At 34.3% G+C, this 27,765-nt stretch overlaps 1 protein-coding gene across 2 annotated transcripts in view; it reads left to right on the forward strand.

Annotated features, from left to right (window-relative positions):
* Nucleotides 1–27,765, forward strand: part of Med13l (mediator complex subunit 13L) — a 301,062-nt gene that overhangs the window by 9,636 nt on the left and 263,661 nt on the right. For both annotated transcript variants that reach the window (XM_027949108.2, XM_071616977.1), the window contains exon 2: nt 26,788–27,025. In XM_027949108.2, coding sequence (XP_027804909.1) covers nt 26,788–27,025 — 238 coding nt within the window. The remainder of the gene's footprint in view (nt 1–26,787; nt 27,026–27,765) is intronic.

Consider the following 27,765-nt stretch of genomic DNA (forward strand, 5'->3'; position numbering starts at 1 on the left):
TAAGTGGCTGAGGGTCTTGCTAAACTGCTGAGAGTGGCCTCGAACTTATGATCCTCCTCCTTCAGCCTCCTGAGTCTCTGGGATTATAGGCGTGGGCCATGGTGCTGGGCTGAATCTCAATTCTTAATATATCATTATTGAGATGTGGGAGAGCACTTCTAATTTATGGTCCTGGTTCTTGACTTCCTTTTAAAAAACAGTACAAAAAGCTTATTGAAATTGAATTTTTATTAGGTGGAAAATTTGAAGTGTGGGCAGACTAATTTAGACTAAGAAATAGTGATGTTAAAATAATACTCAGTTTTCTAAAATAATTCAGTTCTGAACTTTAAAAAAAACAGTGCTATATTACGCAAAATGCTAATGACTAAAGTGACAAATATTTCAGAAACTGGACAGACGTGAATCTTAAATGAGCAGATGGGATATGAAACTAAAATGGGAGATAATCCAAGACGATACAGAAACTATTATGAGAAATGAATTGAGGAAAAACAAGTGTGTTAAATGGTATTACATTTAATAATGTGTTTAAAAGCCTTTCTAGGATTGCTCTCTTACACAGACAAATTAGAATTCTTGAACCTTGTAACCTACCATTTCTTCAAATTCTGTGCATTTAAAATGAATTAAATTTTGGTTCAGGGTTACTTCTCATGAAGCCTAGACTTTTAAGTCATGAATGTATGTGTTAATGTGTACTTTAGTTGGACAATATAATTCGTTTTCTCTGACATAAAAATAAAGAAAGGGAATATAAATTGTGGTATTTCAAAGATAATTGTGGTGGGCCTTGAAGAGGAAAGGTAAGGAGTGACAGATAAGGTTTGCTATTTGGGCAGCTTGGCAGCTAGTAGAAATCATTCCATTTGACAGTTGAGGGTAGAATCTGGGTTCTCTTGGGTTGAGGAATGAACGCATGGCAAGATGAGCAGGTGTAGACATTTCTCAGTTGGAGGTTGATAGTGAAGCAAACAGGGATGGAGGAAGTGGGGGAGGGTGGGTAAGGACCTCAAAAGTAGATTTTGTTTATAGTCTAAGGAGCAACCGTAGTGGAGACACAGAGAGAAAGACAGAAGATATAAGAAAAGTTGATAATTGGGAAAACAAGTTGGGCTGTTTATCAAAAATTGAGGTGATAAGGGCTAGTGAAATACTGCTTAGAAATAAAGGATGTGAGGATATAAGAAAGAAGCTTGCTTTTTGACGTTTGAGCCTGAGTAAACAAAATAATTTTTGAAGAATTTTGCATTTTCTTTTATGATAGTTGATTGCAACAAGTACTTTAATTTTAATTTGTCTTTAATAAGTGACTTGGGCTTCTGATGGGGTGTTACTGACGATGAGCAAAAACCCCCAGAAAGAGCTCTGCTTTGGGTACATTGGCATGCATGTGATGTAGACGTATGCCAAGAATCCCAGCCTGCCTTCAGGGACCCTTGCCTTCTCAGGTCTTGAGTCTAGTGGTTCAGTGTCCTTTGTTTTCATATCCATTTCAATAGAGGTGGATTTAGCTGTGTACTGATTGGTAAGACAACTAAGGGGACCAGTTAAATGGGGGTGTTAGTTTTGCTTTCTCAAAATCAAGGCAAATTATCATAAAGAGAGAGTAGAATTGTAAGTTGTGCCCTGACTAGCAAAACTCAGCTACCATCTAGACACCCATTTTTGGTGAGGCAAAATCATTAAGAGCCTTGGGATAAACAAATGTATCCAGTTGAGATAATTTCTTAAGGCTTTAACTAAAAGTTTGGCTTATATGATACCAGAGTTTTTACCTTTGGCCACTTAGTGTGCTCCTTGACTCATTTGCTGGCCCACCTCACACATGTTCTTTCAGTAATTTCTTCCACAGTTGAAGTAGATTAGCTCAATAACGCGTGGACATATTTGGGTTGCCTGCCTGAATAGTTAAGTGTGTAGGCTGGAGCAGAGGATGCTGTGCCTGTAGCAGGGATGCCTGCACTGGTTTTTAGATAACAAGTTGCAGTGGCAAGTATTATTTTCTGTTTTTGGATTTGATTTCAAAACAGAAATGAGATCTGAGATTTTTAAATATTTTCTTGGCTTTACTAAACCTATGGTCTTCACATCACATAGATGGTTTTATTAATAGTTCTCTTTCTTTTTAAGTACTTTTCACATTAAAAATAGGGAATAGGAATCTTGAAGAAATGGTTGTGCTATAATCCTAGAGGTATAGATTTTTTTCAGAAAATTTAGTTATGTGATGATTATTCTAAACAAATAAGAGAAGTATTTTAAAAAATTTCAGATTTATATAACACCTGAGCAGTTTAGCATTTAGAATTTATGCCAGAGCATGAATCTACATCTCATCTACTAAAGAGGATAAATTTTATTCTCTGGTATTCAGATTCTTAACTAAGTTTAAGTTACTCAAAATGCAATTTTCAAAGAATATTTGTTTATATACAAAGTATAATCATCTGCACAGATTGAATCAAGAGTTGAAATTCCAGAGAGACTCAGTTCATTAATTGTATATTACTTGGGGGAGATATATGTATATGTGTGTGTACACACACACACACACACACACATTTATTTATTTATTTATTTTTGTTGCTGCTATTTGGTGATGTGGTGAAACTTTTGAGTTTTGCAACCCAGACAGATGGTACTATTTTTGAATCTGTCTACAAAATCCTACTTAATTAAACAGTGGAATGATTCTCATGAGAACCCATACATGATATGTGTAATAAACTGGCTTCTTTAGTAAATTTTCTAAATTTGATTTTCAGTGGAATCATTGTATTTAGGAAACTTTTCTAATGAATCTATAAAGAAGAACAGTTAGTGTTGGTAATTTATAGAGTAAACTCAAGGAATATTCCAGTTGGAAAAATGAGTGGGACTTTTAACTAAGGTAGGCACTTATCTTTTAAATTATCTGATTTTGTTGCCAATCTTTCTCATATGGTACGTGTGACACTGTTAAGAATCCAAAGAACTGACTCTGACAATTTTTAGAAAGCTGTGAGAGATTTAGTGATTATATGTTAATACCCATTTTAGAAAATAGCGATTGGTTTAGATTCTTTGTAATCCACCTTTTATTTTAATGTTACAATTGAAAATAGAAATATTTTAAACATCCCAGTTGTTTTAATGTTATATGGATATAACTTGATTTAGTTCTTTTTCAAAAATTTGAGTTTGATGACAATATTTTACAGTTGAGATGAATAAACTTGTGAATTATATTAATAATACACTAATAGGATATAAAGCAGAATTTCTCAACCTCATTGGAAATAATTTACTTAGGTTTTATTTAATATTTACTTTATACCAGATGGGAGACAAAACTAAAAGGGGCAATTGATGCCAGATTGGATGGCATGAAGGAGGTGGAAGTTAATTCTGTGTATAGACAGGGAGCCTGAAGGCTTTCAAGGAGGATAACAACATGATCAGACTTAGGTTTTGGACAGAAAATTTCTGTGAGCTCTGTGGAGAATGGGTGGTAGTAGGGGAGAACCAAAGGCAGAGAGAGGGTTCATAGGGGTCTAGATGTGAGAAATAATGCAGGGCCAGTAGGAATGAAGAGAAGGAAATGATTAAAGTAAATATTTTTGGAGCTAGAATTGACAGGGCTTGATGACCAATTATATAGGAATCAAATGGTAAACAGATGTTCTTGGTTTTGTGGTGTTTGCATTCTTCTGTATGCAAAACAAGGAGAAACAGTTGACAACCTCTATGAGCTGCAGTTGTTAAACAGAGTTTTGCTTTGATCACAGGTGTGTATGTAGGGAAGTATTCCCTGAGCTTGGATTCTTGCTGTTAAATTAAGCCTCACAGAACTCCATCAAAATTTTAAGGCAGGGGATAGTGAAAAGAAAGCAAAGGCAAATATTAGTGCTTAGAACCTACCAATTTCCATGAGAGATTTGGGGGCAGTAAGAATACAATTTATAAGGGACGGGAAGGGGCAGAGCAAAAAGGTGGGAAGAAAGGCGAATGCCAGACTGGTGAGGTGGAAAGAACAGGGCCTTGAGCAGATGGTGGTGGTGGTGGTTGGAAGTGTGAGTCAGACTATTTTTTAAGGGGAATAGTTTATGAAATTTAGATGATTAGAAAGGGGCATGGAGAAACCCTAATAAAAAAAGAGAGGGAGAGAGGGAGAGAGGAAGACAAGAAGGGGCGGGGGAGCAAGGGAGAGAGGGAGGGGAAGAGAAGAAAAGAAGAAATTAAGGGAGGGGTAACCTAACAGAATTGGCCCTCTCTCTCAGCCTTTTTATATAGAATCTCTGCTTTACTAGTGGTAAGCTCAGAAAACAGATACATTTTTTCTCTATTAAATCTGCTTTGGGAAGTTATATTAGTGGTTTTTATAAAATTTAGATTTAAATTTAAATTTTTTTTAGTTGTTGATAGACCTTTATTTTATTTATTTGTATGCAATGCTGAGAATTGAACCCAGTGCCTCACACGTGCCAGGAAAGTGCGCTACTGCTGAGCCCCAGCCCCATTTATTAGTTTTTATTTATAAAGGTTTTGTTTATATTAGTTTCAGGTCAGAGATATTTTGGTTGGAGGATGAGATAGACTTCCCTCCTGTTTTCTTGCATGCCTTTGTGGAAATGCTGAAACTTTTGGAAACTGTGAAAACTAGTGGCATTTGCAAAAGACCACAGTACGGTGTTTATTGTGGATGCCTATTGCTCATTCTGATTTTGGATTCTTTGACATTTACATTCCTATTATTCTACTCTTTGTTCCCTCAGCACTTAGCTTTCTGATTGTACAATATTTTTATAGTTAGTCAGAATGTAATTATGATGCCTTGTTATTTTTGCCTCCCATATTGGAGAAATTTTCCCTTCCATTCTTCCTCTCTCCACCTTTTCCCTTTTTCAACACATTTGTGGGCTCCTGTACTATGGAGTGTTCCCTGCCACTGCTTCACTTTTACTTGGCAGCACCACTTCTCACTTAAGCACTAAAATGTACATATGCACTTCAGAACCTTTTGATGTAATCTCCTTGGTGTGGTGGGGACCCTCTCCAGTTGTTTTGAGTGCACTTACTGGCACAGCGTGTACTATCCATTGTCAATTGGCTGTAAATTCATTCAGCCTTCCCATGTGGGGAGATTTTTTAACTTGGCTACCCTGAAACTAGACTTGGCTTTCCTGCAGTTGTCATTTTTCTTTTATTTCTCTCCAAGTGAGGTAGTATTAATGAAATACAAAATATTTTCATGAAATGAAATTTTCAAGAAATTGAAACTATACAAAAATTACCCATGTTTCAGCCACTCCATTAGATCAAATTTAGCCCAGTAACTCTCTTCTGTTCTTGTTAATATGCACTTTTTTGTATGTGGATATATTTACAGTGTAAATTGAATTCTTTATTCAGCTGTACTTACTAACATTTTCCATGTGGTTATAATTTCATAATTACAATTTTAATGGAAAAGTAATTTCTTTTATAAATTTAATAAAAAGTTACATAATTAGTCGCAGATTCAGGCAATACCAAAGTGTCTAACTTAAACTGGGAAGGTTCTTCTCCCCCCCACAGGAAGGTAGTTGCCAGTAGTTTAATTTTTATCACTCCAAAGTTTCTTTTTCTTGCTTTTACATGACTGCGTGTGTGGACACATATGCAGTTTCAAAATTGTTTTCTTAGATATTAAATAGGTAAAAATAGTATTTAATGAATCATGATACATTGAACACCTATGTACCTAGTCCCCAGTTAAAGAAAAAGAACATTTTATTGTTTATAGATTCCTATCACTAATCTTCCCTCCCATTCTCTTTGTACTCCTGTTAGTGGTAACTTTTGTTTTGAATTTTATATTTATCATTCCCTAATTTCTAGACAGTTTTAATCATATACATATAGCTTTTATGTTTTTGAACTTTTTATAAATGGAAACATACTGTCCTCTTTTGCAACTTGCCTTCTTTTGTATGATATTCCAACAGTTTGTGGTTGTAATTCACTCTTATGTACATGTTTTGTATTGAAGCATGGTATTGATGGACAGTTTTGTATTTTAAAAAATTTCAGATAATGATAATTCCCCACTTTTTCTTGCTACATGGTTTTTTATGCTAAACATTGGCTTAAAATATTATTATCACTGAATTGAAATAGACCTTATCCTTTAAAAAAAATATTGGATCCCATTTCTTTTTGTTTTCATGCTGGGATTGAACCCAAGGCACTTAACCATTGAGTTTCGCCTCAGTTGCTTTTATTTCTTATTTTGAGACAGGGTCTCGCCAAGTTGCTTAGGGTTTGAACTTGAGATCCCGTTGCCTCAGCCTCCCAAATTGCTAGGATTATAGGTTTGTGCCACCATGCCTGGCTGTATTCTACTTCTTAAGATGGATGTACTATTATTTGTTTAGCTATCAACTATGAGGAACATTAAGATTCTTTAAAAACATTTTTTGCTGTAATAGTAGTTGTGTGAGAAATTTTGATAGTGGTAGCTTTAAAAAAAGTGTCAGCAATACATAATACTCTTTTCCTCTATCCTTGTCTACAATGGCTCTTAGTCTAATGTTTTTGTTACTCTCCAAATAATTCTCAATCATTTAATTTTCAATTTTTTGATGTCAAGTGAAATGATGAGCATCTTTTCATATATATAAATGTATAGATTTCTTCTGTGAATTTTCTTGTTTTTCAGAAGTGCTTGATCTCTAAAAATCCTTTTTCTTTTTTAATTTCATTTACTCATTAGGAATAACTAGGAATCTATCAAGACAAAACTTTACATGCTGTGCATATTCTCTCCAAAGAGCTTTGGCTGTGTCTAACAGTACTGTAGTCCTGGCATAGCTTAACTGCTTGCCAGGTACGTGCATTTCTCACAAGGTTTGTATAAGGTGGATATTTCTATTTCCACTTGTAGATGAAAAAATTGAAGCAGGAAATTTAAGTAAGTTGCCCAAGGTCATATAGGAGCTAGATCTCTTGATTTAGGGCCCAGATTTTAGCCTGTATTGTGTTGTATGCTTTTCTTCTAGGTAAATCCTTCTAGACTTCTCTGAAGCCCCTCCTAGCTATCCCAGACAGCATTGGTCTCTTTCTTTTCTCAGCCTTTTAAAAATTAACAGTGTAGACCATATAATTTAGTGCAAGCATGAAGGCAGAAATCACTGGAGCAGATAGATTTGTCTGAGATTAATGGAGTGATAATATGGTTTACATTTTTAAAAAAAGTTTCATCAGAGATTAATGGGGTAATAATGCAGCTTAAAATTTCTTCCCACAGATAGGGCAATAGATTTTTTTTCTCTTATTAGGAAGTGAAAAATCAAGATAGCTTATTGTTTTGGTTGATGACTAGAGCAATGCAGGAACCCATGTAACTATAATCTTAAAATCACTTCACTAAAAAGTCTTTTTTTTTTTTTTAAAAATAAAAGTCCAGTTACTCAAATACTGCTATCAAAAATGACTTATTTTAGCAAGATATTCATGTGCTTAGTTAAAAATAGACAAATATCTTAAATGCAATTGAAATTAATTTCTTTTTATATATAAGAAACTTGGAGGCAGGCATTTTTCTGGTGTGGTTGTCCAGGGACCTGGGTTTACTCAGTTTTGTTAATCCATCATCCTTAGGTTATCCCCAGTAGCATATAGTCTAAGATGGCTTTTCAAATTCCAGTCTTCATGGTAGCATTCTAGGTAGGCAAGAGGAGGAAATTTGTGAAAAATGTTTCTTTTAAGGAAAGTTCCAAAGTGTTCCTTAAATACTTTTGCCTATACTTAACTTCAAGGCAACACATGCTTCAGGGAGACTGGAAAATATAATTTTTTTTAGTGGGCATGTTGTTACTTCTAGCAGTTTAGAGTATGTGTTCCTATGGAGGAAGGAGACATTAATGTTTGTGTAGACAATGTCTGTTACACAGAGAAAATAATATATACTTCTGTTTATGGTTTACTACTGTGGTTAGAAATAAACCATCCTAATGTCATTAATAGGCTTCACTGAAAGTTTACTTCCTAGAAATTTCACAAGAATTCTCTTTTAGTTAAGTTTAATAAATATAAATCATTAACCAGTATTCTGGTTAATATACTTAGACATGAAAATAATGTCTTTGAAAAAATTGTATACTTTCTAAAAGGTTCACAGGAGCCAAGATCTAACTTTAAGATGTAACTTTGCTTAGTAGTTTTTTCTTTGAGTGATTGTTTATATGGATTCCCATTAATACATACTACTACTTTTTTTTTTTTTTTTTGATGGTCCTAGGGAATTGAACCCAGGGCATTCTGTCATTGAGCTACATCTCAGCCCCTTTTTTATTTTGAGAAAGGGTCTCACTAAGTTGCTGAGACTGGCCTTGAATTGGAATCCTCTGGTCTCAGCCTTCTGAATTTCTGGGTTTATAGGTTTGTGTCACCATGCCCAGCTTATATATATACTTTTTATTGTATTTATTAAGATATAACTTATATACAATAAAATATACCTATTTTAAGTGAATATTTTCATGAGTTTTGACAAATGTATACATCTGTGAAACCACCACATGGTTTCAAATATACGCTACCTGAAATTAGAGAATGTTTCTATAATGCAAAAAAGTTCTCACAGGCCTCGTTGTTGTCAGGCATCTCCCTTTCCCCCCAGTCTTTTCTTGCCTTCAAATGAACTTTGATTTTCTGTTACTGTAGAATTATTTTGCCTCTTTTAGAAATTTCGGTAAACGGAATCACAGTTATATAGTCTTTGTGTTTGATTTCATATTATTTATTTATTTTTTTTCTTTGTTGTTGTTGTTGTTCTGTAGTGAACCCATCCCCAGTCCTCTGGTTATATTTTCTTTAGAGACAGGGTCTCATTGAGTTGCTTAGAGCCTCACTAAGTTGCTGAGGCTGGCGTTGAACTCATGATCCTTTTGCCTCAGCCTCTCAAGCTGCTGTAATTACAGTGTGTGCCGCTGTGCCTGGCTTCATATTGTTTGATTGAGTAGGTCATTTCTTTTTAATGGTAAATAGTAGTTCCTTGTATGAATGTTACAGTTTGTTTATTTATTTGTTTATGGTTATGAAAATTAATATATGGTTATATATAATTAATATAAATTAATATATATTATTTCTATAAATAATAAGTTTTACTTTAAACATTTTAGGAATGGTGATGGAGCTTGATGGTAGAATGCTTGCCTAACATGCTCAAACCCTTTGGTTCACTTCCCAGAACTATTTAAAAAAAAAAGAAACAAAAAATCAGCAAAAATTTTTAGCTGTTCCAGAGGTGTGTAACTGATTTTTATTTATATTTGATAACTAATGAATTAATAGTTTCATGTATATTTATATATCTTTCATGAGTTGTCTGTTCATAACTTTTGCCCAATTTAAAAATTAGATTCTCTCTTTGTTGACCTGTAGGAAAGAATTCTTGAAATATCCTGGACACAAGTCCATGGGCAGATAAATGTAGTATAGATAATTCCTCCCAACTCCTGTTTGGCATTTTATGTTCTCAATTGCATTCTTTGAAGAACAGTGTTAAATTTTAATGAAGTACAATTTATTCCTCCCTCCCTCCCTCACTCCCTCACAGGGATTGAACCCGGGGGTGCTCTAACAGTAAGTTTCATCTCCAGCTAGCTCTTTTTTTTTCTTAATATTTTTTAGTTGTTGATGTACTTTTATTTATTTATATGTGGCATTGAGGATCGAACCCAGTGCCTCACATATGCTAGGCAAGTGCTTTACTACTGAGCCACAACCCCAGTCCTCAGCTAGCTCTTTTTTTTTAAACAAAATTTTATTTGTTCATTTTAGTTATACATGACATATACATACATGGAGTAAAACTTCTCATTTTTGTAGTTGTACCTGATGTGGAGTTGGTTTGTGTATTCATGTGTGAATATAGGAAAGTAATGTGTGATTCATTCTACTGTCTTTCCTATTTCTACCACCCTTCCCTTCATTCTCCATGATCTAATCCAACATATGATTGTTTGTTTAAGCATCTTTTTGCTGAAGACTAATTCTTTCCCGATGAATATCTTTGTTATAAAATGAATGGAATGTGTGTATGTTTATGCTTGGATTTATTCCTGTACTCTAATCTGTTTCTTTGATTATGCTGATTCTACACTATGATGATTATTGAAATTTTGTAGTGTATCTTGAAGTTGGTGTAAATTCTCCAACTTTATTCTCTTTGGGAGTTGCTTTGACTTTTCTTGGGTGCCTTGCATTTCTTTTTCTTTTTTTTTGTTTTAGAGAGAGAGAGAGATTTTATTTATTTATTTATTTATTTTTTAGTTCTAGGTGGACACAACATCTTTCTTTGTATGTGGTGCTGAGGATCGAACCCGGGCCGCACGCATGCCAGGAGAGCGTGCTACCACTTGAGCCACGTCCCCAGCCCTGGGTGCCTTGCATTTCAATATAAGTTTTTTATTCTACTTTTTAAATGAAAAAATTGTGATGCTTAGAATCAAACCCAGGGCTTTGTGCCTCCTAGGCAAGTGCTCTCCCAGTAATCAACACTCCTATGCAGTGTAAGTTTTAGAATCTTGTCAGTATGTTAAAAACTGGTGGGTATTTTTTTGAGATTATGTTGAATCTATAGGTCAAATTGAGGAAATTGCTGTTAATTTTGAGTCTTCCAGTCCATGAACATGGCCTAACTATTTCTGTTAGAGTGTGTGTGTGTGTGTGTTGCTGAGGATCAAACTTAGGGCCTCTTAGAGGGCTAGTCAAGTTCTTTACCACTGGGCTGCCCTCCAGCTCTCTGTTTCTTTAGATCTTTAATTTTTCTCTCAATATTGTTTTCTAGTTTTTGGTTTATAGATCCTGGAAGAAACACACACACACACACACACATTAAATCAAATTAAATCCTAAAGTTGTGTAAGTTGTTCAGTACTGTTTTAAATATTGTTTATAATGTTTCCCATTGTGACTGCTAGTTTATAGAAATGCAGTTATTTTTTGATCCTGTGTACTATGACTCTGTTAGTTGTTGAGACTTTTTGGTGGAGTCCTTCGATTTTTGCAAAAGTACATGATAATGTCATTTTCAAATAAAGATCATTTTAAATCTTCTTTCCCAGTTTTTATTTTCATTCTTTGTCTTGCTTTATTGCATTGGTTGGAACCTACAGTGTAGTAGCGAATAGAAGTACTAGGAGTGTACATACTTGTTTTGTCATTGTGATGTTAGCTGTAGATATTGTAGTATCTCTATAATCAGGTTGAAGAAGTTTCTTTTAATTCTTTGTTTTAAAAAGCTATGAATGGGGGCTGGGATGTGGCTCAAGCGGTAGCGCGCTCGCCTGGCATGCGTGCGGCCCGGGTTCGATCCTCAGCACCACATACAAACAAAGATGTTGTGTCCGCCGAGAACTAAAAAATAAATATTAAAAATTCTCTCTCTCTCTCTCTCCCTCCCTCCCTCTCTCACTCTATCTTTAAAAAAAAAAAAAAAAAGCTATGAATGGGTGATGAATTTTGTTAAAAAATTTTTTATTGATTTGTTGAGATGATGTTAGGTTTTGTTTTATTAATATAGTAAATTACATTGATGGGTTTTCAGATGTTCAATAGACTTGAATTCCTAAGAAGAATTTTAGATTCATGATGTTATCATTTTTATGTGTGATTAGACTTTATTTGCTAATGTTTTGTTAATGATTTTTACATCTTTGTTCATGAAAGATAATTGCCATGTAGATTTCTTGGTCTGATCTTGATATAATAGTAATGTTGGTCTCAAAATGATTTGGGAAGCAGTCCTTTTGTTTTCTGAGTGAGTTTTTCCTACCAGTGGTATTTCTTCTTAGATGTTTGATAGAATTTACTAGTGATGCCATATTTTCTTGGAGGTTTTTTCCAGGAAGTTTTTAAACTATGACTTTTCATGTCTTTAATAGATACAGGGCTGTTTCATTTTTTTCTTCTTCTTTTTTTGTTTTTGTGTATGAGTTTGGCAATTTTTTCTAGAAATTTATTTAACCTAAGTTGTATTTACTGGCATTAAGGTTATAATAATCCTCCTCTCTCTTCAGTGGTTTTAGGATGTGTAGTAATAACCTCCTTTTTTATTCCTGACATTGCTAGTTTGTGTTTCTGTGTGTGTGTGTGTGGTACTGAGGTGAACCCAGGGACACATAATCACTGAACCATATCCCCAGCCCTTTTTATTTTGAAAAAGGGCCTCCCTAAATTGCTAGGGCATCCCTAAATTGCTGAGGCTGGCTTTGAACTTGCAATCCTCCTGCTTCACTCTCCTGCTGGGATTACAGGTGTGGTCTACTGTGCGTGGCTTTTTCCTCTCTTGATTAGTGAGAATTTGTCAATTTTATTGATCTTTTTAAAGAACATTTTAAAAAATATTTAATATTGTTTTAGTTAGATAGACCAATACCTTTATTTTATTTGTTTATTTTTATGTGATGCCGGGGATTGAACCCAGTGTCTCACGCATGCTAGGCAAGCACTCTACGACTGAGCCACAACCCCAGCTCAAGAACATTTTTATTTTATTGTTCTCTCTGTTGGTAGTCTGTTTATATTTCATTTATTCTCTTTTCTATATTCTTCTTTCTCTACTTTTGGCTTAATATACTCATAACTTTTTTTTGATTTTTAGATTTTATTCATTCATTTTAGTTGTTGATGAGCTTTTATTTTTTGTTTATTTGCAGTGCTGAGAGTCAAATCCAGTGCCTCACATATTTGAGGCAAGCACTCTACCACTGAGCCACAACCGCAGCTCTAATTATAACTTCTGATGGTAGAAGCCTATATCAATGATTTTATAACTTTCTAATCTTAATAAGTCTACAGGTTCTCTTTCTCTTTTTTTTTAAATATATTTTTTAGTTGTAGTTGGACACAATATCTTTATTTTATTTATTTATTTTTATGTGGTGCTGAGGATCTAACCCAGTGCCTCTCAGGTGCTAGGCACATGCTCTACTGCTGAGCCACAACCCCAGCCCCTATAGATTCTCTTTGAATACTGTTTTAATTTTATTCTACATATTTTGGTATGTTGTATTTTTGTTAATGGTAAACTCAAAAATATTTTGTAATTTCCTTTGTGATTTGTTTGTTGCCCCCTGTGTTATTGGAAATATTGTTTAATTCCATATTTTGTGGAGAGTAGAGAAGTTCCAGATTTTTTTTGTTAATTTCTAACTTAATTTTGTTCAGAAATTTCAGTTCTTAAAAATATATTTGTTTGTTTTATGGTTTAGCATATGATTTTTCTTAGTGAATGTTCCATATTTGAAAAAAGCATATGTTCTTGTTGATATATTTTTTAAAAAAAATTTATTTGTTCTTTTTAGACATACATGACAGTATATTTTGAGATATACATACATGGAGTATAACTAATTCTAATTAGGATCCTTTTTTTGCAGTTTTACAAGATGTGGAGTTTCACTGGTTGTGTATTTATATAAATAAAAAAAAATGTCAGTTTGGCTTTATTGGTTGACAGAGTTGTTCTTGGTTTTCTGTATCCTTATTGATTTTCTGTCTACTTGTTCTACTGCTGAGAGGAGGCCTGTTGAAATCTCCAATTATAATTCTGGGTTTGTCTGTTTTTCCTTTTAGATACATTAGTTTCGAGGTCATATATTTTGAAACTCTGTTATGAGGTGCCTACCCATTTGAAATCTTTTGTCTCATCTTGAAGAATTGACATTTTTATCATTACAAAATTTCCCCCTTTATGCCTATTAATGGTCCTCTTGGAGTCAACTTTGATGTTAATCTAGGTACTTCAGCTTTTTATAGTATTTTCATGATGTACTTTTTAAAATCATTTTTACTTTTAACCTAAGTGTTATGTAAAGTGTATTTAAGTGTGTAACCTGAGTGTATGTATTATTGAAATCATAGTTGGGCCTTTTTGTTTTTCTTTGTTCTGAGTACTTTGCCTTTTAGTTGCAATAGTTAGGCTATTTATATTTAATATAATTGTAACAAAATGGTTAGGTTTAAGTCCACTATCCACTATCTTGTTTTTTTCTCCCTATCTGTCCTATCTATTCTTTATCCCCCCACCCCCCCCTTTCCTACTTCCTTTTTGATTGATTTTTCTTGTTGTTGTTCTTTTTTTTTTTTTTTTTTTGGTTGGTGGGGTGGGTGCGGTGGTGCTTGGAATTGAAACTAGGGCTTCGGATGCATGCATTCTACCACTGAGCTACATCCCCAACCTGAATATTTTTTTGGAGATTCTGTTGTTCCTGATGGGCTTGAACTCAAGATCTTTCTGTGCCTTTGCTTGCCTATGCTTCCCCAGTAGCTGGGATTATCAGCAGGGCCAGGGTGTTTTTTTTCCCTTTCTTTTCCTTTTTTTTTAAGATACTATTTTATGTTTTATCTCTACTGCCCTCTTGGTAGTTACACCTCTTTGCATTGCTTTTAAGGACTGGTCCAGGATTTGTAATATGCATCTTTAATTTATCATGGTTTAACCCCCTACTCCTTTAGTTATAATGCAAAAACCTTAGAATAATATACTTCCATTTTCCCTTTGTAGTCTTGGTGCTTTTGTCATCATACATTTTTCTTCTGTATCTAGTATATGATCCACAATGCATTATTATTATAGCTTTAACGAGATTTAAAAATGACAAAAATATTTTCCATCTATCCATATTTAACTATTTCAGTCTTGTTATTCTTTTGTGTAGCTCCACATTTGAATCTGTATAATTTTCCTTGCACCTGAAGAACACAAAAAAAAGTTATTTCAGTTACATTTATTTTAGTGCAGGTATATTGGCTTCTGTTCATCTAAAAATAAGTCTGTGTTTTGTCCTCATTTTGAAGAATCTTTTTCTTAATGTAGAATTCTAGATTTAGAGATCCTCTTTTTTTTTTTTTTAGAATGTTGTTTTGGCTTGAAAATTTCTTTGTTTTTAATGTGTGATAGGCACAAGTGCTCTACCACTGAGCTACAACCCCAGGCCCCTCCCCCCACTTTTGAAAAATTTTTAATTCTTATTTTGGTGATGCTGGGGACTGAGCCCAGGGCTTTAGGCTTCTTGGACAAGCACTGTACTACTGAACTACCTCACCAGCACTGCTTTGCATTTTTTCTGATTAGAAGTCTGTAGTTAATTTTAATTTTTGTTTCCCCTTGTGCAACAAGGGGGATTTTTTATATGACCACTTTTAAGACTTTATTTATTTTGATGTATTTTGATGTAGTTTTCTTTGTTTATGCCCATGGGGTTCGTTGATCTTGGATCAGAGATTTATTGTTTTCATGAATTTGGAGATAGATTGACCGTTACTTAGAGATTACCTTATATTAGTCTCACTACAAAAATTACTTTGGGGGTTGGGGCTGTAGCTCAGTGGCAGAGCACTTGCATAGCATGTGTGAGGTACTGGGTTCAATCCTTAGCACCACATTAAAAAAAAAATCAATAAAATAAAATAAAGGCATGCTGTTCATCTATAACTATAAGAAATTAAGAATAAAGTTAACCTTGGCTTTGCTTATTAATTTTCAGTTTTTACAGATTTCATGTTCTTTAGCTTCGATAGTTATGTTGTATGTTTTCTAGTCTCCTGACACCTTTTATTTCTCTTACTCTCTCCCTCCCTGCCTCCTTCCTTTCTTCTCTCCCTCCTCCTCTTCCTCTCCTCTCCCTCCTACTTTTCTTTGTCTTCCTCCTCTTCTGTGCCTCATCTATTTTTAAACCCATTCATTTCAGATTTTGCATATTTAAATCCTAGACCTTTTTTTTTATATTCTTCACTTCTAACTGTGTTATGTTTGATTTTTCCTGTAAGTTCTTGAACATATTTAGAATAGTTTTAAAGTGATTGTTAATTCTGTTATTGCTCTCATTTTGGGTTCTTTCTATTCACTGATTTTCCTACTAGTGATGGGTCCCATTATTAAAAAAAATTTCTTTGAATGTCTAGTATTCAGTTGTTGGACAATTGTGAATGTTACGTATTGCAACTCTGGATTTTGCTTGTTTCCTTTAGAGAGTATAATTTGGTTACTGGCAGTTAATTAGATCAACTTATTATCACATTTTTTTGAGGCTTCAATATTTGGGTGAGTTAGTATAGTCTTTATGCTAGGGCTGGTTTCCTACCTATGAGGCATGACCCATCTAAAGTCTCTTTGGTGTCCAAGGTATTTAGCACCTCCTACCCCACCCCTGCCAGATGTTTAGGATTTGACTATATCCCAGCTCTTGGAATGATAACTTTCTAGTAATTCTTTGCCTGGCCTTGTTGAATTTTACTGTTTTAATGTACAGAACCAAATGGTATTTAGGAAAAGTCTCAAAAAGAACCCCTATCAGACCTTTGGGGCTATTTTCTTCCCAGGTACCTTATTTCTGGTGATCTACTCTCCACAAATTCCAGCTGCCTCAGAGTTTGTTAGAGCCACCTCATTTGTTTTCTTTCTCTTAGGGATCCTGGTTCTGCACCGATGGTTGTCCAATGCCCAAAAATAGTAATTTCATAATTTTTGGTTCAGTTTTTTGTTTATGGTGGTTGGACAATTCTGGTGCTTTTTTTGTTTGTTTTCTTTTAGTTGTATATGGACACAATATCTTTACTTCATTTATTTATATGTGGTGCTGAGGATTGAACACAGTGCCTCACATGAACTAGGCTGAGCTACAACCCCAGCCTTGGTGCTTCTTATTTATATTTTAAATGTCACATTTGTCTGTGTAAGTTGTCCTACTTGAGATGTCAGCAAAACCAGAGTGTAATTATTTCAGGCAAATCATGTCCAACTAGCTCTTTATTTATGTTTAAAGCTATCTTGTGGTAAGTATGCTTATCTAGTATTGAGCTGCCTCTCCTTAACCTCCATATCCATCCATGATAAACTCTCAGGGATTTTTTTTCCCTTGAGGTGGGGGGTGTCACTGTTGTTTTAATCAGTTTTTCCATTTGGTTCTGTTGCTACTACTTGGGACTCTGCTGAGCAAATATAATCGTCTACAAATCAGTCTTTCATATAATAAAAAACTTAATAACTTAGGATCTTTTAAACTTCTTGTTAAGTTCATTGAACTTTTTTTTTAAAAATCCTTTTATATTCTGTTTTCTTTTTGCTGCCCTATTAATATGTTTGACGGGATTGAATTTGTGGCCAGATAGGTTCTAGCCCCATGTAATGTTTAGATTTCCGTGCTAACCTAGCCTTTCATCTGTTAATTTGTATCATCTTGTTTTGATTCCTCTCACAGTATGGAGCTAGGAGCCTAGAGTATTAGTGAGACTAGTGACTTAACTAATAAGTTAGATCTATTGCATAATAGGTACTTTTTACTAATGTAACTTAAGATGGCAACTTTTTAAGGTAGCTGCTTCATATTAATTGCCCTAAACTTACTGTCAAATAACATCTCTGGTATCTTTTTACTTATAAACCAAATCTCTATTTTTTATCTTTATATTTTGAACTAATGTTGGTAAACTGAGGGGTAAAAAGAAAAATTACACTTGAAGAAAACACTTACTATAAATCAACAAATATGTATGTTAGGAGCATCTTTTATATCCAGTATCATTGTATGGAGGGATATTATATTACATGTCTCATGACATGGAAATAACCAATCAGATGGGAGGCTCAAAGTCTTGTTAATAGTTTCTCTTCAGAGAGCATTCCTGGCCAGCAGCAGAGCTATAGGAGGGAGCACGCAGCTGGAATCTGCCCAGCTGAAGTTTTTTTTTTTTACTTCTGTTTTTTGAGAGGTGAAATTTGAATTTTATTTTACTTTATTTTTTTTTCCCAGCTGGAGTTTTAATAAGACAACATCAACAACAAGACAAAAGACAACATCAGGTTATTTTAACACAGGATAAATAACCTTTTGGGTTTTGCAACACAATTTATGGGACATTAAATTGTTCTTAAGTTTAGCAATTTGTCTAGAATAAGTTTGTAACACAAAGTATGTGAATTCTCAATATTAGTAACTTTGCATTAAATACAATTTGTTACCATATTTTGATTAGTTTTGTTTGAATTTAATTTTTTTTTGTTGTTCTAACAGAGTTAACTTTTACATAGCTAAAGAATCAAATAACTCTACAAGGCTTATAAGAATAACATTTTACCTTTTTCATAGGCAAACAGTGCCACTCTCTTTTGTTATCTTGGTTCTTACTTAAATGTTTCTAATACTAAGCTAGTAGTTACTTTTAGGTTTTTAATTCTAGATCTTCCACTATCGAAGCTGAGGATTTATTCTTTCTGCCTCCCACAAAGCAAAATGTACCTTTTCCATCTCTCTATTTTACAAAAATAGTTGTAGAGTAATTTTGGGTCACTCAGTACTCAGGGTTAGCATGAATTTCATCATGTTAATGTATGGCTGAGACATCTACTAAACTCTGCTTTTCCTTTTCTGTATAACTTGAAGGTTATAGTAATATTTTTTTAAAAAAGGTTACTTTTCTATCTGTTTTAACCAACTCTTCCCCAAACCTTTGTTCCTGTCTGAAACCCTTTTGGGGCTCTCCTGTGTATTCCAGGTGTTTATCAGTTCCATCTTCCTAAGGAGTCTTTCCTGGAGCCAGTTGAGATGTTATAATCTAGATTGATGCATACTTGACAACTTCAAATCATCATTCATTGTTAGAAATTTCTTTTGTTCCCTCCCATGTTGGCTTCGTTTCCCAAATCTCAAAATTTCTTATTTGATTTATACCCTCCTTTTTTGTGGGTACACATCCAGTATCCACCTGAAAAGGGGTTTATTGTTGGATTTGAGAAAAATTACATGATTAAAGTTTATTTATTCTTCTATAGTTGATAGTTTAAGCCAGTAAAAGTATCTCATTTGGAAATAAATCTTTAGAATTTTGGAGTTATTGCCCCTTTGCCTACTTGCTTCTGATATTTCTGTTGAAAAATTAGAAGTCCTTTTGGTTCCTGATTATTTATATGTGACCTGGATAAATGAAGCCAGGATAATCTTTTTGTCTGCAAGTATGCTAATAGTTTATAATGATATTCCTTTTAGAGTTTCAATTGTTTTTGATACCAGAGAGCCCTTTCAGTTTAGAAATTCACTTTTTTTTTTCTGGGCAATTTTTATTAATTATTTTATTGGTCATATCATCATCATTTTCTGTTTCTGAGAGTTCTTCTTCTTCTTCTTCTTTTTTTTTTTTTTAATTTTTGGACATGCTGGTGGTCAAATCCAGGGCCTTGCACATGCTAATATTAAACTACACTCCCAGAAACTTCCTGGGTTGATTCTTTAATATTCATCCTCATCCCCCAATCTTAATTTTTATTTGCTTTAGTTTCTGGGAGGTTTTCTAAACTATCTTCTGCACATTTTACCGAGTTTCATTATTTCTGGTGTCATTAAAAATTTCTGAGGGCCTTCTCTAAATTCTCAACTTCTCTGGCACAGTGTCCTGTTTTTTTTTTTTTTGATGGTTGAATGATTTTATCTCTTGGTAGGTTTTTTAAAAGTTTTCTTTCTTTTTTTTTTTTTAAAGAGTGAGAGAGAGAGAGAGAGAGAGAGAGAGAGAGAGAATTTTTTAATATTTATTTTTTAGTTTTCAGTAGGCACAACATCTTTGTTTGTATGTGATGCTGAGGATCGAACCCGGGCCGCACGCATGCCAGGCAAGTGCGCTACTGCTTGAGCCACATCCCCAGCCCCTTTAAAAGTTTTCTATGTTGTCTATTTCCTCTAAGTCATTTTCTGTTTGTTTTGTCTCTATAATTGCTCAGTGGTTTTCCTTAACTGTTTAGTGTTCTTGATTGTTCATGTTTAGGAATGGTGGACTAAAATAATGTTTGGGGAGTTTTACGTGAGTGATGCTTATTTACTGTGCACTTCGCTGATCTGTGGGAGCTCTTTTTTTGGAGACCCTCTGATGTTGGTATCTTGGTCTTTCTTTAACTGGTAAGATTTTCCAGACTCATTTATAGCGGGTTACTGGCTACTAACTTTTTTGGTGCTTAGACAACAGTGGTGGTGAAATGGTGGTTCTTGGCCTTCTTTCTGTAGGAGTGCACCTAATTCTGTTTTCACTGTGGTTATCTGCTTTGAGTTTCCCTGTTTTTCCTTAGTTCACATAACCTCTGTTTTATTGTCTTCAGAGAATACCCTTCCCCATTATTTACTGAGGTGCAGATTGGGCAGTAACTCAGCTTTGTGCATTGGGAAAGTATCTTAACATTTCAGTGCTTGCTAAACAGGTTTTCAATCAGTTTTCCTTATTTTATCTCCTTTCTGCCTTTGACCCCTACTACAAAGGTACTTGTATCAAAAATTCCTGAGGCTGAGGGGATTCTGTGTCAATTGGGTTGAAAGATTTCTACTTTCTCCATGTCTAGGATTCAGTTGTCTTAGGGATTATAAGCCTCTTTAGCTTTTGAGCGTCTGTCTGCTTCTCAGCTTTGAAAATTTTGATCCTATCCTCTCTCCTGTTCTAGCCATCATTATGGTTTTTATAACTAAAGGAGAAACAAAACAAAGAAACAAAACTTCTTCACTGATGTTTTAGAGGGATTTAAGAGAAAGCAAAAGCAGATGTGTGTGTTTAATCTGTCATCTTTACCTGGAGTTGATTAGTTAGTGTTTTAACACAAGCTTTCAGTTATATGTAACACTTTTTTCCTTCCCATGATTCAAGTTGAAAGGTGTCCTATTATGTTTATTGTATTTCCCTGTTCTTGAAAAGTAGCAACCCTATCATAAACGGAAGTGAGGTTGGTCTGACTTGGCATTTCTTAAAGCATTCCTGTTAGCCCCAAGTGATCACAGGTGTCTTTTCTACATACCATCCTAGAATCCTGTCCAGAATTGATGTTGGGTATAATTGTTCTGTAGTTCGAGGAATTTTTCAATTTCTTGAAATTTTGAATATCTTCTGGCAGCTCTTGCCACTGGTCATTCTAAGACATCTAAAGGGTTCTATCTCATTTATAAGTTTATTTTGTGAGTGTTTGTAATTAGCTTGGGCCAGGAGACTTGAACTCATTTATAGTATCTAGGTCAACCCTATTACTTTACAGCTCCTGAAGCTGAGATGCTCTGTGATGGTGTAGGTTTCCTAATATCATATAGGTAAATTGTTGAAAAACCAGCCTTGAACCTATATCTCCTGATCTCCATTCAATATTCTTTTCATGATGTTGCATCTTGGGTTCCTTCTTAACAGCATGTCTATTAGTTTTACTCTATTCCATGACCATTGAATACAGTTTTAAATCTGGGGAGCCATATTTTAAGTATACATTGTTGGTCATGAGAGATCTGGCTTTGATAAGTCACTACAAATAAGTGATAAATAAATCCTCCTTTGGAATTTATCATTATCCTCCCATATCCATTGGGAGGATTTATCAGCTTATTTCCTACTTATTGTATCTAAAGAATAGGACACTAAGAATCAATATAAAATTTCTTTAAACTGCATTTGTTGTTAGGAAGCACACTTATCCTTATTCTGTTATTATCTGTTTAACTGGAACCATTCTGAATTGACTAGTGGTCTTTTGTTTATGCCATCAGTCTCTGTCCATTCAGTTCAATTTTCCTAGAAACTTGACTGCCAGTATAACAGATTTCAGCCATTGCTGAGTAGATTTACCTTCATCTTCTCTTGCTGTTAGAATAGTTATTTCTTGGTCTGTATACATATCTTCTAAGAATTAATTTGTGTAGGTATTCTTTTATAGTGACAGTATGTAAAAGAAGGTATATAATTACATGAATGAAATAAAAAAGTCTTTTCATGGGATGTTGTATGGGCACTCATACTGATTTTCTTAATACCCCAGGAAGACTAAAGAAAGAGTCATAAAAACATTCTTAAAGTAGAAACTATGTACATGAGCTCAAGTCATTGCTAAATTGAGTTGATGATAGTTTTTTTTTTTTTTTTTTTTTTTTTTTGTATTTTATAATCCTGTGTAATTCTTGCCATTTGTCTTAAAAAGCAGCATGACAGACTGGAAAGAATTTATGCTTTAAATTCAGTTGTGGCTGAAATCCAGTTATTCTGGGGATCTTCCATTTTCTACCTTTTGGCAGTGGAAGAGTTACTTAATCTTTTTGAGTCTAATTTCTTCAGCTACTTGGTAATGAGAACTATGTCTGGTTATGAGAAATTACATATGAAGACCCTAGTATGGTGCCTGGCATTAGAAATTAAATATGCAGACCCTAGTATGGTGCTTGGTATTTGTAGGTCTTTAAACCATGGTGGAGGTCAATATTATGCATACATGTATGCAACTTCTGTTCCTTGTGTCTTTTTGTTTCATTTGTTGATTCTCTATTTTTCAAGTGCCCCGCCCCCCCTCCTTTCAGTGCTAGAGATTGAACCCAGGGCTACTCTACCACTGAGCTATCTCCCAAGCCCTTCTTGTTTTTGAGAGAGGGTCTCACAAAGTTACTGAGGCTGGCCTCAAACTTGGGATTCTCCTGCCTCAGCCTCCTGAGTTGCTGGGATTAGAGGTGTGTACTATCACACCTGGCAAAACCATGTGAATAAAAAAATTTCTTTTTGGTACTGGCGATTAAACCCAATGGCACTTTTCTCTGAGCTACATCCCCAGCCCTTTGTATGTTTTATTTAGAGACAGGGTCTTGCTAAACTGCTTAGGGCCTCGCTAAGCTGCTGAGGCTGGCTTTGAACTAAAGATCTTCCTGCCTCAGCTTCCTGAGCCGCTGGGATTACAGGTGTGCATCACCATGCCCAGCTGAAAAAAACATGTGACTTTAAACTTATATATAATTATGGATTATTCATCTTTAGTTGACATAAGTAATCTTGTTTTTGGGATAATTTGGCGTGCTGGGGATCAAGCCCAGGGCCTCTCACACACCAGTCAAGTGCTTTTATGCTACATCCTCAGTCCTGGGATAATTTGAATCTAGAAATATTTTAAAGTTTTGCTTAAAAATTTTGAAATCATTAAATACATTTTAGTCTTGAAGAGATACATTTGTCAGGAATTGGGATAAGAGAACGTGAAGTGTAATTGATTTTTAATTATGATTATGGTATATGAAGATATTTTAATGTAATTGAATATGCATCCATGATGGGATTTTTTTCTTGGACAAATGATTTTAGTAACATTAAGTTGTTTTTCTTATCAAATAGTATTTCAAAATTTAAAGCTAAGTCTTTAAACATCCATTTTATACTTAGTTATCTCTGTTAGCCTTGATTGGTATATCATTGTTAAATTTTCCAATGAAGACTAGTATAATGATATTTAATTTTAGCTTTAAAGTAAAGGAGCTAAATTATTTTAAAATAATTGGGCATTTTTTATTTCTTTTGACTGAATTGGTTATGAAGTTATTAAGTGTGTAGCCTTGCTGTTATGTCATTTGAATTTATAATCTATCACTTGCTAGAACAGATTTGTAAAGAACACAGAGAAGGTGGCAGGCAGCAGCTTCCCTTTGCCACTGAGAGCATAGAAGCATTGATAGGAAGTTAGGGGAAGTGCCAGGATTAGGAAACCATTCTGAATCAAAGCCAAATATTTTGTCTGCTGAACTGTACCTAATGTTACAGGTGAAAGTGTTCTTGTGAGTAAATTGCTGTGCATAAATTTTGTTTGGAGACCTACTCATTTCATGTTTAAGTATCTGGTATGTCTTAATTTTCTAAGCTTTTAAGTATAGTTAATGTCATTAGTTGTTATTCACATTTATTGTTGGTATTTGCTCCCTCTTCCTTCTCTCTCTGCCTAAGATGCTTAGGCACAGACTACTGGTCTTTAGTTTAAGTGATAATCTTCTCTAGCTTTTCTGGTTTCAGGTACCACTTTTTATTCTTTTTATTTGGCTTTCTTTGACATTTATTTAGAAATTGATGTTAAACTTTCTGATTAAAACTACAGACATTGCTTTTATTTGAAGAAACAAAGGAACTTGTATGATTAAAAATGGACAGATATGAACAGATAAGTCAAAGAAATAGTATTATTGCTATTTGATGATAATATCATGTATGTTCTTGCCATGTGTCAGACACTGCCCAAAGGGCTTTTTTTTTTAAAAAAATATTTTTCTAGTTGTTTTTGGACACATACCTTTATTTTACTTACTTTTTTTTGTGGTGCTGAGGATCGAACCCAGCGCCTCGCACATGCTAGGCAAGCGCTCTACCGCTGAGCCACAACCCTAGGCCCCCCCCCCCCCCCAAGGACTTTAGGTATACAGTCTTCACTGGGTATCTAAAACATTGGTTATAGGACCTTTCTGCAGACACTGAAATCTTCAGATGCTCAAGTCTTTTATATAAATGTAGGATTTACACATATATATTCATATACTCTTGTGTAAGTCATCTCTACACTACTAATGCTTAATGCAGTTTAAATAGTTGTGATACTATATTGTTTGGGGAATAATGACAAGAAAAAATGTCTGTACATGTTGAGTATAAACACATTTTCCCCCAGTATTTTCGATTTGCAGTTGGTCAACTGTGGGGATGTGGCACTAACAGATATGGAGGACCAACTATATACTAACTCATTTAATCAACAATCCTCTGAGTAAGTACAGCTTAGATGACAGAAGGGCCAAGGTTAAATAACTTGCTTGGTTCTTGCTACTTAGGGCAAGTAAGAGAAGAGCTGAAATTCAAACCCATGAGGTCTCGCCTTAAATTATATATCTGATCAAATATGTGATAATGGTTTTCTTCAAGCAGAACAAGGACTATAGATTAGTTCAGGGATACCCTTCTATAAAGTTGGCAAGTATTTTAAATAACATACAATTTGGGAGATTATTTGTTTTGTGGGGCCTATCAGTGGAAAACAGTTTGGTAGTGCTCATCATGAATCTTGGTAGTATTCTTATTTTTCTGTTAATTGTTCTAAATCATGCAGTAGTATCTTCTAAGGAAATAAATCAGGAAAACAAGGATGTTCACGAATTCTAATACTAATAATAGTGGGGAAAAACAGATCATCCAGTTATTATGGGATAGTTAACTTAAATTTTCTCCCAGCAGTGAAGAGAATATTATGCGACATTAAAATTAATTTTGAAGAATAATTAGAAATATATGAAAACACTTATAAGTGACAAAAAAGGACATAAAACCATTCAGTATGGTTTTAACTTTATATATGCAGAAAGACAATTAGACTGTAAAGTAAGATGTTAATAAATATTTCTGATACAGTTATGATGTATATTGTAAAAAAATTTTTTTTGTGTGCTATTAGGGATTGAACCCAAGCCTTCCAAATATGCTAGAAAGCTCTGTTATCACTGAGCTACACCCCCAGGCCTAGAACTTTTTTTGTTACTGGAGATTGAACCCGGGGCCCTTAACCATTGAGCTACATTACACTCCGCCTCCTTTTTAAATGTTTTATTTAGAGACAGGATCTTGCTGACTTGCTTAGGGCCTAAGTGCTGAGGCTGGCTTTGAACTCATGATTCTCCTGCACAGCTCCTGAGTCCCTGGGATTATAGGCATGTGTCCTAGAATTTTTTTGTTATGTAGTACTTTTATTCTCAGAGGAAACCAAGTAGTGTACAGTGAAAGCCTAAATGATGCCAATACCAACTTTTACAATGAGTGGGATTAGATTAGATTTGTGTGTCTCAGAGTAAAGTATATGTTACTGAATTTCAGACAATGTTAGTTTGGATATTATTTTTGTGACCATTCTTTTGAAGTGAAACTCTTTAAATTTGGATTAAAGAAAAATGTTTTTTTTTTCTTAAATATGATCATTATAGTTATTGACGGTTGTGGCACTTTAAATTTCTTTAAGTCCTGTTGATAGAAGATATGACTTTTTCTGCTCATTGGTACTTGTTTTTTGAAAAACAATTTTTGACAAAAAAGTGATTGATTTTGTAGGGGAAGAAATGAAGAAAGATTGGATGTAAGGGTCACATGGATTGTTGGAAACAGAATTACATTATGAATTAGTTTTATTCTCAGTTTTGAGTATATTGTTTATTGTTACCTAAATAAGAAGTTCACCTCTTTTTTTTTTTTTTTTAAAGTTTAATTCTTTAAGCTTTCGGAAATCTTAAAATGTAATGCATATGATGGAACAGAGTTACGGTTTCTATTCTCTGCTTGTTTTGAGTTCCCATGTTTTAAAATGTGTTTGAAAAACAGAAGACCAAACTAGTTAGGGAATTGTTATAGAATCAGAGCTTTTCTGTGTGCTGCCTGCTAAGTAGCACAGATAAATTGCTGATAACTGAATCAGTTTTGTTAGCATCTTCTTCTTAAATAGCCTTTTGGTGTTCACGATGAAGCATTGTGCTGTTGCATGCTAACGCTTCCCTGATTAAAAAGGATTTAAACTGTAGCTTCTGAATGAGAAGAAATTTGAGGAAACTATGAAAGAAATTATTTTACTTTTATAGGTAGAGTATTCCTTATCTGAAATGCTTGGGACCAGTGTGTTTCAGATTTTGCAGTTTTTCAGATTTTGGAATATTTGAATGGACTTCATTGGCTGAGCATCCCTAATCTGATATCCTTTCTTGATTTTAGAGGGGGCAAAGGAAGTAATTTCTATCAAGATTTCTACTCATTTTTTTAACAAGCTGATAATCTTTATTTGTTGTTGAACCATTTTTTTATTTGCCTAAATATTTACTACAAAATCCTAGTTCTCCTTGGGAGAAATAATGATGTGAAGTTGAGTGTAAATATTTATCTTAGCAAATTTGCTTTTCTCTGTGGAAGCTTGTTTTTAGTGGTCTATAAGTAAAAAGAAACATCAAAATGATTGAAATTTTCTTGTCTTTTTTGCAGGCTGAACTCACAGGAATCAAATGGCGTAGGTACAATTTTGGAGGGCATGGGGACTGTGGACCCATAATTTCAGCCCCAGCCCAAGATGATCCAATCTTGTTAAGTTTCATCCGCTGCCTGCAAGCCAACCTGTTGTGTGTATGGCGTCGTGATGTCAAACCAGATTGCAAAGAATTATGGATATTCTGGTGGGGAGATGAACCCAACCTTGTGGGTGTAATACATCATGAACTGCAGGGTAAGGATTATGTTTTTTTCTTAAAAATTATTTGCATCAGTTTTTTGAACAATGGTAAATTCTGAAAAGGTTAAGACTGATTAAGAAAGATTCCAAGTGTTTAATAATGGGTTTGTCTATAATCCTCACTCTCACCCTTCTTCTTCCTAACCCATATTTTACCCAAGTTCTCATGTTCTTTCCCAATCACTCTGAGAATTAGAATCTTGTAAAACGACTATTGTTAAAGAAAAGTAAGTGTCCCCTGGGTGTGTTGGGGTGGAAACAAGGCTAAGAATCCACTGTTCTTAAATAATAGGAAATTTTGAATAATTAGCATGATAGTAAAATGAACAGAATTGCTTTTTCTTAGACTTTGGCTCTTATGATTCATTGCCAGCTGAACTCTTTGGTGGAAAATTTGAAAAGTAACACAGGAACTTAAGTGTAAGCCTTATTGGGCAAAATTATGATATTGGACAGAATTTTGAAAAAAAGATTACAATAAAGGATCTGGTTTGATTACTGTAAAAGATCTTAGCAAAATTTCCCTTGCTTTGTTACTGCATTTTATGTAATTCAGTGATTTCAAGAAGATTGGCTTTGGTGTTAACTAATTTTCACATCAAATTGCATCTAATAATCTGATATCCAGAAACTGAACATATAAGAGTTTTATTGTTCTAAGCTGCTCTTCATATTTACCATCAAATTATAACCAGAGGAAATTTTATTAGTTTGAGTTTCTGGTAAGAGGCATT

Source organism: Marmota flaviventris, chromosome 1 (genome assembly GCF_047511675.1).
Source record: "Marmota flaviventris isolate mMarFla1 chromosome 1, mMarFla1.hap1, whole genome shotgun sequence".
Classification (NCBI taxonomy): domain Eukaryota; kingdom Metazoa; phylum Chordata; class Mammalia; order Rodentia; family Sciuridae; genus Marmota; species Marmota flaviventris.